Source organism: Centropristis striata, chromosome 20 (assembly GCF_030273125.1).
Source record: "Centropristis striata isolate RG_2023a ecotype Rhode Island chromosome 20, C.striata_1.0, whole genome shotgun sequence".
Classification (NCBI taxonomy): domain Eukaryota; kingdom Metazoa; phylum Chordata; class Actinopteri; order Perciformes; family Serranidae; genus Centropristis; species Centropristis striata.
Window position 1 is genome coordinate 14,931,133 of NC_081536.1, and position 17,240 is coordinate 14,948,372.

General features: G+C 39.6%; 1 protein-coding gene across 11 annotated transcripts in view; it reads left to right on the forward strand.

Moving 5' to 3' along the window:
* kcnma1a (potassium large conductance calcium-activated channel, subfamily M, alpha member 1a) overlaps positions 1-17,240 on the forward strand; it is a 153,396-nt gene that overhangs the window by 92,178 nt on the left and 43,978 nt on the right. For 6 of the 11 annotated variants that reach the window (XM_059359565.1, XM_059359557.1, XM_059359562.1 and 3 more), the window contains exons 8-17: positions 438-608; positions 2,144-2,235; positions 11,558-11,668; positions 11,781-11,886; positions 12,256-12,338; positions 12,419-12,488; positions 13,561-13,716; positions 14,248-14,357; positions 14,505-14,573; positions 16,951-16,962. In XM_059359565.1, coding sequence (XP_059215548.1) covers positions 438-608; positions 2,144-2,235; positions 11,558-11,668; positions 11,781-11,886; positions 12,256-12,338; positions 12,419-12,488; positions 13,561-13,716; positions 14,248-14,357; positions 14,505-14,573; positions 16,951-16,962 — 980 coding nt within the window. The remainder of the gene's footprint in view (positions 1-437; positions 609-2,143; positions 2,236-11,557; positions 11,669-11,780; positions 11,887-12,255; positions 12,339-12,418; positions 12,489-13,560; positions 13,717-14,247; positions 14,358-14,504; positions 14,574-16,950; positions 16,963-17,240) is intronic. The other 5 variants (XM_059359566.1, XM_059359559.1, XM_059359567.1 and 2 more) reach the window with 1 other exon arrangement.

Below are 17,240 nucleotides of genomic sequence, written 5' to 3' on the forward strand. Positions count from 1 at the left end.
GAAAGAGAAAAAAATAGTAACATAAAAGTGCTCATAACCCGAAGGAACTGTGTTTTCCCAAGTTCCCCCTTTACCTTTATTATATGCCTCCTCTTTCTCCATGTTTCTGATCATCATCTGCTGTCAAACTGTCATAAAAATAAATATTAAAACCCTCCAATGATAATTGTTTGTGCCATATTTTAAAAGTATTTATAGTATACATGTGTAGTTATATCTTCACAACAACTCAGTAAAGCACCAAACTGTTTTACCACTAGATGGTAGCCTAACCTCAAAGTATGAAGAACATACTATATGACTCGTCAAGGTGAAAGCATGAGCACTTGTAGCTGGATTAAATCAAACTTGATTAAATTGTTTCTCAATGCAAAACTCTGTTTAAAAATTGTTTTAAAAAAGCAGTTTCTAATTGTCCCCTCTCTCTCCCGTCTCAGGTCGAAAACTCAGGGGATCCTTGGGAAAACTTCCAGAATTCCCAGCCACTTTCCTACTGGGAATGTGTCTACTTACTGATGGTGACAATGTCTACAGTGGGCTACGGGGATGTCTATGCAAAAACCACCTTGGGGCGCCTGTTTATGGTCTTCTTCATCCTCGGTGGTTTGGTAAAACCAGGATTTCCTTTCTCCTTTACTCCCATTCTCCCCTCCTACATCCTGCCTGTCCCCATCAATAGACTGTATAAAACTGTTGAAAATGATAGATTAAATTATAATGAAATTAATTTAAATGCTTTGATCATTAGGTATATTTTGTGATATTTTAGCATAATGCTACTTTTAAAATGTTAGAACTATGTTGCCTGTACCAGTAAATGTTATTTCTTTGTCATAGTGAAGTTGTATCCTTCTGTTTAGCCTACTGTATCTTGTCTACTGTAGTTATAGTACTATGTGCTCCTTCGTCCCCTGCCCTTATGTGTCATTCCTGTATTTGTTTGATAAGAGAGTACGTTTTTGTCTGATAATGTTGTTACTATTCTCTTAAAAGCAGTTGCGGTTTCAGGACACCCCTCCTCCCGTGTCTCTTCCCACAATTCCAACAAACACAGGGGCAGGGAGATGAGGCTTAGGCCAGCCTGACTGTTACCATAGCAACAGCAGCCTCCCACCTCCTCCCGCTCACCTTCCTCTGATCTAGCGTCCTGTTTGGTTGCCACTAGTACAGTAACTTGCGCATAAGCATGCATGGGTGCACACACCTGTGAGCACTCATACACTGAGATCCCTGCCTCCTCTTACAGAACAATAGAGGATCTAGCCAAATCACAGTCACTGTATTCTGTATTTGGACAGCTATCGCCATGCACTGATGACCTGCAGCTGTGTGGATGTGTAATGTGTTGTGGCCATGGTGATAGGTTGTGTGTTTTTCTCAGTGCTGAGAGCTCTGGAAGTCTTTAAGCTAGTACCTCAGCCTGCTTCCTATCAGCAGCAGTGGCTAAATAATGACTTCAGGCTGGAGATATTTTAAAGCCAGGGATCATATTAAACTCACGTCATTTCACATTATTCCTACTGATGTATAGATGCACTTTCCAAGCATGAGTTAAGTATGTATTTACAAGGGCAAGGGTAAGGCACCTCCTTGTTTCTTACTGCAGATGCTAGTGTAGTTGAGTAGTGTGCTAGGATAACAGGCTGTGCAACTTTGCAAAATGCATCCAGCTCATTTTCCAGCCCAACAAATGAGTCTTAATGTGTTTTGCAGCTGTGGACCATCAGGTGGGCCTATTCAAATCAACCTGCCAAATCATCTGTGTTTGTTGGACAAAACATGGCACATAGGTTTTATTCTCCTTTAAAAATCCTGCTATCCAGAAAGGTATCGGGTGCTATCACAGACTGGCTACTCATCAGCTGTGACAAAATTCTCGCCCTCTAAACAAACCTGTTCCTTAACCTTCACCTTTAAAAACTGGGGCTAATTTTTTTAACAGCAAAAACAAGATACATTTTTTAGAATATGAAGATCTCTCTCAATTTGTGAAGTTTAGCAAGTCTCTACAGACAACAAGAGAGTTTTTAACCTCTATAGCAGAGTAATATTTCCCCTCCTAAGAAATCTGGATTCAGTTTCCCCACCACCCACTCTGCGTCTCTTTTTTAGTCTCTTCTTCTGTCTTCTATCTTCTCCTTAGGCCATGTTTGCCAGCTACGTCCCTGAAATCATAGAGTTAATAGGAAACCGAAAGAAATATGGTGGTTCCTATAGTGCGGTTAATGGGAGAAAGTAAGTATTCCAGATGGTTCTGCTGTTTTTCTGTGTGCGGTAGAACCCTCTCTGCATGCCTTTTTCTTTTTTCTGTTCCATGCATGTAGGCCATGTTTGCTCGCTACGTGCCAGAAATTGCTGCTCTCATCCTTAATCGGAAGAAATACGGAGGGAGTTATAACTCTACACGAGGCAGAAAGTAAGTTGAAATCCAGACAAGGTGTGGTTGTGTGACTCAAGTGCACCCCCTTGAAGTTTATAGTTACTGGGGGTTAGTTTACTTCTTTTAGAACAGTAAAGTTATTTTATCACGTCAAGTCACACTGCGTGACTGGAGACCTTGGCCATTAGGACACACATGTCCATGCCCCTTTACTCTCTCTTTAACTTTATCTCTCTCTGTCTGTCCTCGTCTTCTTCTCTCTCTGTCTACCTTTCTCTTTATCTGCCTCTATTTCTCCTTTACTCAGAGCTTTCCTGAAATCATTTGTGTGCCGTTCATTTTCTTTCTTTGTCTTCCTTGAAACATCCTGTGTTGCGCTTTAATTTAATTTGGAAAAGAGAGCTTTCATGACTACTACACTTTAGACTTGTATATATAGTAGTATATTCCTATGTATGTAGTATACTAACCTGTGGTGCTTCTCTGCAATATATCTGTGCACTATGTGTCCCATTCCTTATCTAGTCCCTCATTAATACAGTCTTGCCTATAGGGATGGATTAGAACATAATACATCAAAATGGAAGAAAATAGTCATGAAACCCCTACTTATCCGCTTCTAAAGGATTTTTTCCACAAGAAAATAGAAAGATGTAAACATCTGCAAGTGCATTATTATTGGTGGTCTTTTTAAGCATCATCAATCTCAATGACCATTGCAGGATATAATTTCTTTTCTTGTTTCATTTTGCTAGTTTTGCATGTTTTACTGCGTTTCTTTAACTGCATCATTTCTGGCATGTTCTCTATGACCTGCAGTCATGTGGCTTTTTCATTGATAGCGAACTCCATGAAAAAGCCATCTTCCTGTTGTCTGTCACCGCTAGCCCATCGCATCATCAATGCTTGACATGACTCTGGCCCTGATCTTCAGTCAGCTCCCACACCCTGAATGCTGGATGCCTCGCTCCCAGTGGAGGCTCGCAATTGCTTTTGGCTTGTTTTGCCTGCTTGGTTTCTTGGTGCTCGCCTGGTTCTTGTGTTTGTGTGGTGGTGGTGGAGTGTGTCTCCAAAAGCTTTTGTTATATATGTCTATGTGTAATTGGCCTCTCACTGCAGAGGTTCCAGTACACTGTGAAGTATGTGTGACACTGTGGTCAGTTCACCACAGTACTTATTGTTCAGTAATGTTCTCCTCCCCTCGTGGCTCAAACCTTACTGATACTCAGCACACAGATATATTATAATCCAAATGTGGTGTGTCCAGAACAGGGAGGGTTAACTTCCTTCTTTTTCTTCGTCTTTTTTCTTTTTCAATTCCTTCTATGGCACTCAACATCTACTACTATGCGGCCTTCTCTTTCTCACTCTGTTTCTCTTTTCCAATCCCATCGGTTTCAGTCACTCTGTTCAGCAGGGCGATTCTAAGGAGTCAGCAGTAGAACGAGGCATCGGAAAAAAGCCTTTGTTCGATAATGTTTGCCTGTCAGTGAGATAAGATTGATGAAATGTTATGTTTGGCCAGTGACCTCAGCCCGGACTCACAGATGGGTGTTGAGAGAAGCCCTTGTCAAAGCCGAGGATAGTTTCTCCCACACACTTTATTTTCTCTTTCCACACCCCCTTCCATTTCTCCCTCTGGTTAGACATACAGTACAAACATATGGTAACATTTACAAGATACCCACCAAAGAGACACACAGACTAAGAGTGGCACTAGGCTCTTTGCATAATCATTTAGATATGTATGTGTTTACATGTATAGGACCTGACACATAGACAAAACCGCTTTGTCATGTGGGTTTAGTATTGCCATCAGGGTTCAGTTATTTAGCAGCTGTCAGCACAAAAAAATCTATCATGGAAATAAGATTAGGAGATTACAAGTATCCGACTGATTACAGAGCTCACAAACAATGAGGTCATGATACATTGTGAACTATTTTAAATGTAACCCTTATTTCATCTCGCTGCTTGGCCGCTGTCATTTGAAACAGGCCTTGAAGGTTATTTGGAAGTGAGAGGGACTCACATTGGATCCATACTGAATTTCTGTTTCATGCTGGTGTTGCTTATAGTACTCTGTGCAGTGTAGCATACACCCGTGAGCGCAGTGACAGCACTCAGCCTGCGTATGCTGATATAATAATGACAAGTGTTGCATTGTGTTGGCGCCCACTGCAGCCGGGGCTCTGTGGTTTCCATTATGGCTCTATGGTTTCCATTAGCCCCAACTTCAACAGAGGGGTTGGCATGGAAACTGGCTTCAACCCTGGCTGAACTCTGACATACACCTTTGAAAGTCCTCTGTAAGGGCTAGCAACTCAAGGCGTGCAGGCCCAAAGACTCCTACACCATCCGGCATTAATGCACGCTTACATCTGGCTGAGTTTTCAAAGAATCATCATAGTAGTAGACTGTAAAGACTATGCAATATATATACCTGCACACTTCATGATATTGATTACAGGAGATGCAATTTCATTAAATACCATAGGTGTCATTTACACTGAGGTTGCGTACCCAACAATTTATTTTTGGACGGGCCGATTTTGCCCCTATTACTTTTAAAAAGCATCATTTGTTAAAATAACTTGAACTAAGACATGTTAACAAATCGTTGAGAAAGCTTAGTATCCAAAAGTATAGAATTAAAGTAATTATAGAAGAAAAAATGTGTACTGTCCAAAAAAGTAGCTAAAAAAATAAATCTAAAATGGTGCAAAAACATGCGTGCGCCGATCAGTTGCAGCTGTAAATGTAATGCAAATTGATGACTGGTACTTGAGTGGTCAACACTGTTGTGCATTTTATACTGACTATTTCGTTTTGTTGACTCTGAAGTAGCCTAAGTCATACCCTTTTGATGCCCCATTATGTATATTTTCATGGCTCACTTCTGACCTCATCCCAAACGACCCTTACATTGCGAAAAATCGCATTTGTTTAATGTCACTTCAAAAATGTTACATTTTGTCCCCACCACTTTTCAACACAAAGTGACGCTTTTGTTTAGATTAAAATCAGATCTTAGTTGTATCAATGGCAAACTTTTGATGACTCTTGCAGTAAGTTTCATCACTGACCTAAGGATTAGAGCAGTATCAAGTGAGTGACCTCTGTTGCTGATGTTTGAGCTCTCTGTTTGTTCATTTTGTATTCAGTGCATCCCTAGTGACATCCTGGGATGTTCCGTGACTGCATGTTTTGTGTGCACGCTCTGTTATACCCCTTTGCATTAATAATGTGATTGTGTGCCACACTTTTTTTTTTTAGTTTCTGGGTTGATGTTTTTGGTTTTCTTGTAAAAATCTGTGCCCTTGAAGTGCTCTATTTCCTTTTCTTTAAAGTCATGTTTATAGTTTAAGCTGTATATTACAATCAGGTTAACCAGAGGGGAGGTATTTTGATCTTGAAGCAATTAACAATGGTTTAATTATCCAGGATATCCTTTTTCTTATAATCAATTTAACTAGCCAGTGACCTCAGCTTTCAATGTGATGCCACTATTGGCACATTGAAAGAGGAAAACTAAAGAGGCAAGCCAACTTTAATGACGTCTATCAAGTAAAGCATGATATCGCAACAATATTTCCATTTTAAATACTCAAATTAGTGGCTTGATCAGGGGAAGAAATACAGTCTGATACACAAGGAAGAAAGTTTGGCTTTGCTGATAAATCACATAATACACCTAGTGTGTGCATGTGTGAGCGTGTGTGTGAGAGAGAGTGTGATTCATAGCCTAATGCTGAAGCCACATAAACCGAATAATACGCTATAAATCTGCATATTCCCTCTACCCTTGTAGAAGGGCATCTGGATACTGGGAATAGGAAAACGTGACTGATGTTTTTCATCTCTTGAAATGAGAGACATCTTGTTCCAAATATTGCCGGCTGCCACAGACATCTCAGCTCATCAGCTTGTAAGACCACACGGCCCTTTTGCTCAACTCAGGCCAACCATGCAATCACGGCTGCTCATTAGATTCTCTTAAAGGACAGAGGCGACATCTGCGAAGACCATTATGTCCTGCAACATCCACAAACTGCCACTCTCTCAATATGTCTGTCACATTACTTTGCCAAGTCCACTTCAGTTTAGCCCTACCCAGTCCATCTGGTACAGGATAGGAGAACACAGATCTGGACTATGGTTCTCATCTAACATCAATAAATATCTGTTTCCTTTAAACCTGCCAAAGTTAGTCCGATTTCAGTAATGTTCGACAATTTTAGACATCATCTTTTAAAGGTTAATGTGTTAGCCAGAGCCTCCTTCTTGTACATAATAGATTCAAGTAGACAAATCTAGTTTTATCATAAGAACTTGAACAGTGAACAAATATGACCACAGTGGGTTTTTTTAATTTTAGGAAAGAGTAACCCAATACTCATAGTGTTAAATGCAAAGCTGTCCAGTATCCAGGCACTCAAAACTAAAGTGGTTCATTTGTCTCCTGGCACATCCTGCTAAGTAGTGGATAAGGCCATTGTCATTACACAGATTGCCTTACAGGTCTCCATAGGGTAATTAGGGTGTCTGCCGAGTGTCCACACTAATCCATGTCAATATAAGGGCTGGATTCTACTGAGCATGTTTGGATTTCTCATTTAGAGGTTTGGCAATAAGACTTGGTGACATTTAACTTTAAATCCAAAAGGGTAGCTCAATTTACCACAGTGAAAATTAGGCATATAAAGTGTCTTAAATCCCCTAGATTAGCATGACTAAATTCATATCATAACCACATCATGGTTGAGTTCCAAATGTATTCATAAAAAAAACGTGACTACTTTATTTAAAGACTAATAACAGTGCTGCAATAACATTAAAGGAGTAAGATAACCTAAAACCTTAAAGGTGCTGTACACGACTTTCAGAATAAAATTCAGAGTCTGGGCTGGGATTGGCTACAGACGACTCATATATCCCTCTGACGTCACAAGCAAACATGGAGGTGGAAATGGCGGCAGATAGGAGAGCGAACAGTGCTAGTGTCAACAATGGAAACATCGCTGACAGATCTTACAGTGGTAATGGGTGTTAGGTCACACTCACCAAAGCTACCTGGATGATAACGCCATACTACCACTGTGGGTCAGGATAACATTATCAGAGTGCTAACAGTGCTAAAAATGGCAACAGTACTGATGGAGCTAATAGTGGGTATGGAAGAATTATCCTATCTTTATTCAAGAGCGTAGATTTTCAGTTTGAGAGCATAATTTGTCTTTCTCATGCTCAGATTTGTTCTCCTCATGCTAACATTTTGCGCTCGCACTCAGATTTCTGCTGCTTTCTTTCAAAATGTATGCGTGCACTTAAAAATCACATGCTTGTGCTCACATTTCTTCTGCTTGGACACAAACATTTCGCTCGCACTCAAATATGTCCTGTGCTCGCTCAAATCTAAAGTCTACGCGCTCAGACCTCAACTCTGCGCTCTCAAAACTTTTGTGCTCGGACTCAGAACACGCACGTCCTCTCAGGTTGAGGTGTCTGCTCAGACTGAACGATGTCCCGCCCTGCGCTTAAACTAGTGTGTTTCACCAGCCAATAGGGAGACAGCTAGATTGTGACCCCGTCTTAGGTGCGTTGCCTCGCCTTTTTGAGCGCTCCGTCGGGGCGGGTATATGGTCTGTTTGTAAAACTGCTTCTCTCTTAAAATACACCAATTGACCATATTAGCCAGCTATTTGAATCGTCACCTATTTAAGACGCAGCATATTTATGTAGAATTAATCTTAAGTAGTCCTAAAAAGAGTTATCGTAGTTTAGATTATATATATATATATTTTAATTATTCGGCTATTTATATGTATATATTTATTGTTTTTTATTTTTCACCTGTTCAGTGGTGTCACGATAGTCCAGTGGTGAAGGACGCTACCATCTGTTGCATTTTAAACCATGGGACGCCGGTTCGCATCCCGTCTGCTGCACTCTTGCTGCATGTCTTATTATGATTTACATTTTTAATTGATAAATTAATGTAACAGTAATACAATCCGTGTAACCAGCTGCTTCTTTTATTGAAACGTTTAACAAGAGATGATGGGTAAATAGACTTGGCTACGTGATTAAAAAGGTATAATGAAAAATACACTATGATGATGATAATGATTTGAGGATAACATTGGTGCGTGTAATGCAGTGTATCACCGTCCTATTTACGCGGTCAAAGCCAGGGAGCGCGTAATTAGGCTAATGTTGGTAATACTTTCACTTTCACAAGAAGAAGACTTTGAGCAGGATTCGGAGCGCGGCAGCGAATGAATGGGAGACAGATGGATGGCCAAAGACCTCAAGTAAGTTCATTGCTAAATGTTGCTACAACTCAAAACACTCGTACTTATCAACATATATAGCGGGCCTTTGTCGGCACTAGGGACAGCAACTCATTATGAATGAAGTGACGTCAGCGGGGATTCCCTTCAGCTCGCGCATCATTATGTGTGCCGACCTGCCGCTGGTACGATCATACGTTGCCAATTATTGTACTTTCGTTGTACATGTTACAATGAAGGCCCGCTATATATGTTGATAAGTACGAGTGCCAATGATTACTGTACTGTTATTGAAACTACTGTATATGGTCGATGTGTTTTGAGTTGTAGCAACATTTAGCAATGAACTTACTTGAGGTCTTTGGCCATCCATCTGTCTCCCATTCATTCGCTGCCGCGCTCCGAATCCTGCTCAAAGTCTTCTTCTTGTGAAAGTGAAAGTATTACCAACATTAGCCTAATTACGCGCTCCCTGGCTTTGACCGCGTAAATAGGACGGTGATACACTGCATTACACGCACCAATGTTATCCTCAAATCATTATCATCATCATAGCGTATTTTTCATTATACTTTTTTAAATCACGTAGCCAAGTCTATTTACCCATCATCTCTTGTTAAACGTTTCAATAAGAGAAGCAGCTGGTTACACGGATTGTATTACTGTTACATTAATTTATCAATTAAAAATGTAAATCATAATAAGACATGCAGCAAGAGTGCAGCAGACGGGATGCGAACCGGCGTCCCATGGTTTAAAATGCAACAAATGGTAGCGTCCTTCACCACTGGACTATCGTGACACCACTGAACAGGTGAAAAATAAAAAGTCATAAATATATACATATAAATAGCCGAATAATTAAAATATATATATATATAATCTAAACTACGATAACTCTTTTTAGGACTACTTAAGATTAATTCTACATAAATATGCTGCGTCTTAAATAGGTGACGATTCAAATAGCTGGCTAATATGGTCAATTGGTGTATTTTAAGAGAGAAGCAGTTTTACAAACAGACCATATACCCGCCCCGACGGAGCGCTCAAAAAGGCGAGGCAACGCACCTAAGACGGGGTCACAATCTAGCTGTCTCCCTATTGGCTGGTGAAACACACTAGTTTAAGCGCAGGGCGGGACATCGTTCAGTCTGAGCAGACACCTCAACCTGAGAGGACGTGCGTGTTCTGAGTCCGAGCACAAAAGTTTTGAGAGCGCAGAGTTGAGGTCTGAGCGCGTAGACTTTAGATTTGAGCGAGCACAGGACATATTTGAGTGCGAGCGAAATGTTTGTGTCCAAGCAGAAGAAATGTGAGCACAAGCATGTGATTTTTAAGTGCACGCATACATTTTGAAAGAAAGCAGCAGAAATCTGAGTGCGAGCGCAAAATGTGAGCATGAGGAGAACAAATCTGAGCATGAGAAAGACAAATTATGCTCTCAAACTGAAAATCTACGCTCTTGAATAAAGATAGGATAATTCTTCCATAATAGTGTCAATGAACGACCCACTGTGGCGAAATGTTACAATTTAATTTAGCAGACGATTTTATCCAAAGCAACGTACATTTGAGAGTTAATTCAACACGAGCGAGGATAAAGTCAGAAGACAACACTTGCGTAAGTGTCATGGGTTAAGTTTGAGTCCAGTAGGACGTAGGTGCTTTCAGGCAGTGCAGAAGGACAGTGCAAATATATTTCATTCATTTATTTTGAGTCCATGTAGATTATGTGTAAAGGTTTTCACGACAGAGCTGGGTCTTTGGTCAGTTGCGTCATTGCAGAAGCCGGGTCGTTATAAGCTGTAGCTGCCATATGAGAACTTCCATATGAGCACTGCTCTCTCACGCAGGCCCAGGTGGAGAAATTTGTTTTTAAAGAGAGGGACTCACATGCACTCACATGCACATGTGGCTGGTCCAGCTTCCAAAACAAAGCACAACAAAGCTCAAATTACAATATGCTCCATAATTGTTCTGATTGTCATAAACAGCACCTTTAACCTCTGTTATAAGATGTTGGAATTAAAATGTCTTTCAGTTCTGGGACACTTAAACTTAATATTTACAGAAGCACCACAAGTTTCCTTGTTGAGGGATATTTTAGCATTTTTTGATATTTTTCAAGTTCAAAGTTAAGACTTGGAAAATTATAGTTTAAACTGCCAGAATGACTCTCATCTGACTGTGAAGATGACCTTTGAACTTGATTGCTTTAGCCTGCAGTGCAGTCAAAGGACAAACAGGGACACAACCTCAACTCCCAAATCGTTCCAATCTAACCTCATACTTCCTTAATGCTGTAATCAGCCCTGTGCACCGTCTGACAGATCCCTCTGCTGTAATGGACTACATGTCTTGCCAGTGGACCCGTCAAATACTCTGAAGCCCTGTTTAGAATTTGTGTCAACCACAGGCCTCCAAATCACTTTGAAAGTTTTTAGTAATGTTCTGTATAAAAGCACAAGCATATTGATGTACATGTCTTTGTCAACATCCATTCAGCTCACAAAGGGGTGGTTTGGCCGAAGGGACAGTTTTTATATTGAGAACGGATGACAATCCAACCACTGTGGGCTGTGTGATTATATCTTAGATTTTCTAAAGTGGTTCAGAGTTGAGTGTTTGATTGCACTTGTCGTGCAGAATTTGACCACTTTCATTACATGAGGGAAAATATTCACTTTTATGGCAAAAAAGATATAATTCACTTACTTGTTTGCTTTGAAATGACATTTCTTGACATGTATATAGTTTTTTTCATTCTATATTTGAGATAGATGTTAGAGTGCTTTGGTTTGACTGATTATCTTTGGGAGACATGCCAGTGTCTGCACTGATTTATGTTGCCCACTCAAGATGATTTCTTCCCCCCTTCCAGGCATATTGTGGTCTGTGGTCATATTACCCTCGAAAGTGTCTCCAACTTCCTCAAAGACTTCCTACACAAGGACAGGGATGATGTCAATGTAGAAATTGTTTTTCTCCATAAGTAAGTTGATTTTGTCTTCATCACCTAGTGTAGGTTAGCAGAACCCAATGCACAGTCAACCTGTCTGTATATAAGGTACCCTAACACCTCTCTTCTTTTCTCTGTGTGCTAGTATTTCCCCTAATCTTGAGCTGGAAGCCTTGTTCAAACGCCATTTTACCCAAGTAGAGTTCTACCAGGGATCTGTTCTCAACCCTCACGATCTCGCCAGAGTGAAGGTACAGTCGGTGACGGGACTCTTGGAGAGATGACCTCACTTAAAATTATAGACAGTTGTTGAATTTAAGTGTAGATTCAATTTGACAGATTAATAGCAAAATTCCATTCAGTAAATCAGTCATTTTGAGGTTTTCTCTTTTTAATGGGTATGGAGAGCAGAGGAAAACAGTGCAAGATGACAGGGCAGGGTTTTTATTTTATTACTTGAACAAAATTGATAGAGGCAGAAGAGAAAAGACAAAGGGGAAAAGTCTGAGACAGTAGTATGAATATTTGGAATTGTGAGAAGGATGATTAGTTTAGTGCACATTGACAAGTACTGACATGTACTATAATGTACATCTGTTTCCTTGGTTCTTCACACATAGATCGAGTCTGCAGATGCTTGCCTAATTCTCGCCAATAAATACTGTGCGGATCCTGATGCTGAAGATGCCTCCAACATCATGAGGTATTGTATCCTCTTAACTTTAAAACCAGTTGAAACTGACAACATAAGGTGTTACATTGTGTCTGTTTTTCGTCTTCTAGAGTTATTTCGATCAAGAACTACCATCCGAAGATCAGAATAATTACACAGATGCTACAATATCACAACAAGGTAAGATGTTTTTGGGCCCTGTGATATATATAAGATTGCTTTACATTGTCTTGATGACTCTCTATTTATAACAGGGGTTAACCCACAACTGTGTCTGCTTTAGAGCTGTGTTTTGCATTTCAGTAGATGGATTTTACCATTGGATAATTCACAACAACATGTGTTGTATGAGTGACCAATCACTCTGCTCCCCTGACTCCAGAAAGACATGTAACATATATCACGACAATTTATGCAAATATAGACCTTTTCATTGCTACATTTCATGACTACAGTCATGAAAATTACATATATTACTGTATTGCTTTGCATTAAAGATAACTGACATACTGGTTTCTATAATAATTTATTTTCTGAAGAATTAATCACTTATTCATGGTGGCATTTTTGAAAATGACACCCTTCAAATGAAGCCCCTTTGCACTGGAACATCTTTCTGTTTATCAAATGTCTGCCAATTGGTTAACTAAAAATAATCAAACTGAATAGTTGTAGTAAATGCCAACTGAATGATTTATTATGAAATTACTGCCTTTTGCACTAATTCAAATGTACTTTATTTTAATTTAAAGGAAATGTACAATCAAATCAAATAAAAAAAAGTGTCACTTACTAAGGGCTAGGTGTCAGGTTTTAGTTGTAATTTATGCCTATGTTGGAATTATTTAATCTGGTGCGACTCTTAAAATGTTACTAGCATGTAAACTCTGACCAAAGTTAATAGTTGCATTCAAATTAGGCTAGGTTTGTGCTTACACATGGCTGGCGCAGCCTAGTTTTGCCCAAGTTTTTCCACTGGAACAAGTAACCTTCTGATATATCTGCTGCTTGCCTAGCAACTGCGCCAATGTTTCTAGTCTTTGTGCCAAGATAAGCTAAGCTAACCAGCTGCTGGCTGTAGCTCTACATTTACCAACCCAACACGAGTATTGATCTACTCATTTAACTCTAACTCTCAGTCAGAAAGCAAATTTGCATATTCTCCAAAATGCGAAGTGTTTCTTTAAGAAATGTGAATAATTTGCTTCGTTTTCTGAGTCTTTTGACCTCCTCTCTCTGTCATGTGATGAAGGCCCATCTGCTGAACATTCCAAGCTGGAACTGGAAGGAGGGTGACGATGCTATCTGCCTGGCGGAGCTGAAGGCAGGCTTCATTGCCCAGAGCTGTCTGGCCCAGGGCCTGTCCACCATGCTAGCCAACCTCTTCTCTATGAGGTCCTTCATTGAGGTAACACAGAGGACAAGATTTACTTGCCTTGCCTCAGTCCCTCCTTCTGAACAGACTGAAGTAATATGGATGAATGAATTCTCACATTGCATTTTTGTAAATTAGATGATTTATTCAGGGATTGAAGGTGAGGTTACTATAATAGATACAGTAGGTTCTCTGCTGACAGATGGACTAGATCTATCAAACACAGTACATTCCCTGGAAATCTTGACATCTTTGTCCAGGGAAATACTTCCATTAGAGTGTTTTCAGTCGTTCTGGCACATCATATTTTACTGTGACATTTCATATGGAATCTGTTCACTGTTTCTGTGGCTCAAAATTGAAGAGGTGCTTGCCTCTATCAAAGAGCTGTTCTCTTGTCATAAAGATGATGGATCAGCTTATAATGACCAGGCTGATGTTGTGCGGCGGAACATCTGCAGACCACATTGGCCCGCCATTGGAAGGAAAACAGTGTTGCTTTTTTTTCTTCCTTTTTTAAAAAAGATCCTCACATGTGACATTTCCGTGCTTGTTTTTTGTCAGATTGAGGAGGACACATGGCAGAAGTATTACCTAGAAGGGGTGGCTAATGAGATGTACACAGAGTATTTGTCCAGTGCCTTTGTTGGCCTCACCTTCCCCACTGTCTGTGAGTAAGTATCACTCTTTCCTCACCCAGCAAGCCCTCTGTCACTGGTAGGTATAGCTAACAATGAAGTGAACAAAGAATGACAAGGGTGTTGAACACATCTCTCATTTGCTTATGCTCCCGTCCTCTAATACGTGCACATGTTTTACAGGCTGTGTTACGTGAAGCTGAAGCTGTTGCTTATTGCCGTCGAATACAAGTCTGAGCAGAGAGAAAGCAGGTTTGTTTAATGCCTCATTCTTTCAATAACATCAGGTACAACTGTGTTAAAAGTGAACTACTGTGTGACTCGCTTCAAGCGGATCTTCTAATAAAATATCATATATTTTTCCCCATATCCTCTTTGCAGCTTTAAAAACAGTTGATATTTATATGACATTTGATGACATTAAGTTTGTGAATGACATTTAAATAATAGCTTGTCAATTTAAGCATCAGTGCACACAATAACAACAAGAAAGCACTGAGAGAGCACATACTGTACCTCTGCCAAAGCTGCACAGTCATCTTGAATTTCTTTTCTCATTCAAGTGTGAGAGAATTTTTCTTTCAAGTGTACTAGCACATGGAAAATTTGCAGATATGTTGTTATCTTATGAAACGTAGCAAAAACTCATGAATCTACAAATGACTTATTCCTTGTCCTCCTGGCCTAACGTTTTTCAAAATGTAATTAAATCCTGATAAGAATTTTTGGAATATCCTGCTATTTGGCAACCAGATAAATGGGATTGAAATAATTGACTGCGTGTCCTTGGTGGAGGTTACTACATACACGAGTCTCATACTTTTATCAAATGTAATGATGTGAACAATCTGGCTAAAATTTAAACATGATTTCAGACTAGTAATGGGAAACGTTTTTGTCTTACTTGTCTTATTCTTATAGTGTGCTGTCAATTCAGCGTTAAAGTCGCATCTAAGTAACCAATTTACATGACATGTTTTTCCTTAACTTGACTCTATTGTGTCCCTGTTCAGTCTGTATGATAACCACTAACTCTGCATCAGTGTCAGTCTTTTCACCAATAACAACATGAAGTACTATTTCTCTGTAATCTCAATTGCCAAATCCCACCGACCTGTCCCCATTCACCTGTGTCAAATGTTTTTGTGTACTGGCAGGGCTGCATGGCAAATTATGGTCTTTTTCACATACCACTCTAAAACCCAATTTTAATTATTGTGAAATGATAACATTTCCTGTTGCGTACATATTTGACCCTACACTAAAAATTATCCCCATATGCTATTTTTGTCTAAGGTCTGAATTCTTTCAAGCTAGTAATTGAAAATATTTTTTATTGTAATGATTTTTGACTTTTGATGACAACACAAAAGGCACATTTTCCTCATACCAACAGCTCTTTTCTAGAAGAGAAGTGTCTTTTGATTGGATCGTGCCCATATCAAAAAATCCACTATGGCTGACAATGGCAAACGCGCTACAATGGTCCAAAACATTTCAATTCTTAGAAAGGTGCTGCAGCTTCAGAAAAGAGCTCAACTCAAAAACACATACAACAATCCAAACCAAATACAACAAGGCAAACATGCTGCACATACAGAAACAATGCAAAGTCAAAAAAACACAAACCTCGAAAACAAATGCGTCAGAAAATGCTGCACACAACAGAAATTCCCGAGGCCTCTAGGGAGAGCACCTAGTGTAACAGTTTCATTTTTTACAGAGAAAGTATCCCAATTAATGTTTTTAATATCAGAATATTATTATATGAAAAAAACAAGTGGACCGCTGGTGATCTAGTGAGCTAGCTTGATAACTCTGGCATGCTTTAATGCTGCACTGGTTAAAGGAAATGAGCCCAATAGCGGGCTGGTTGGGAAAGCAGACAGAAGCTCTGGAGAAGAGTCACTGGCTAGCTAACAGCTGTAGCTAGCTTGTTTATCTCTGGAACTGCTGTCAAACATAGGTGTAAATTAGCAAACTAACAAAGTAGCCAGCTGTTTGTAGGTTAGCTTCATACAGTAATAATAATAAATACAGTAAAAAATAATGATAATACTTTTCTTTTAATACATCAATGCTCAGGTCTCTCTCTAGGGCCAAAAACTGTTCAGAAATCAAGCTGTTTGGCACATAGTTCTCCCCCTAGAGGCCTGGAGGACTTCTGATGTGTTGACTAGAGATGCAGTGTTGTTCTGTTTTCATTACTTTTGCGGTTTATGTGTTTTTGCATTATGTCTGTATTTGCAGTGTGTTTTTGTTCTGTCTTTCTGCAGCTAAATGCAAAATTTTTTGACTTGCAGTAAGTTTCCATTGTTGTATTTGTATTGGTTTTTGTATTGGTTGGGTTCTAAAGTCGCAGCACATTCCTCCCAATGGAAATGTTTGCGCTGTTTTGGGCTTTTTAGCGTGCTAGCGCTTATAAGCTTATGGAAGATAGCCACCCACAAAATCAAACAGATTTTTTTTTATTAAACAATACTTTTTTAAATGGAAGGGCCTCACCCTCAGACTAGCATCAACTAAATTAATTGTGTACCTACTAAACAGGCAGAGAAAAGTAATATTCTCCTCTTCTTTTATGTTCATGATAACTGTTTGATTTGAGATTTTTTCTTGTTGTTTGCAGAAGCCGAAAGCGGTATGCCCTCTACCTTATCTTACTTCCAAAGTTCCACCCAATCTCCACCACTTTAAAGCTTCTGACTTTGGGAGTTTCCCCAAGGATATTTTTCCAAACACTATCTCACAGGCCTCTTTTTCTAACTCTTTTTTATGGTGTCCTTGTGCTTAATGCACTAACTTCTTTGCAGGCAGAGAGAGGATAGATAAATTTGACTTGTTTGTAGAAGTGCTGTTTCTTTGTCTTTGCTGTTGTCGGTGTACCAAGGCCAAACGCTCACCCTCTCCATATCTACT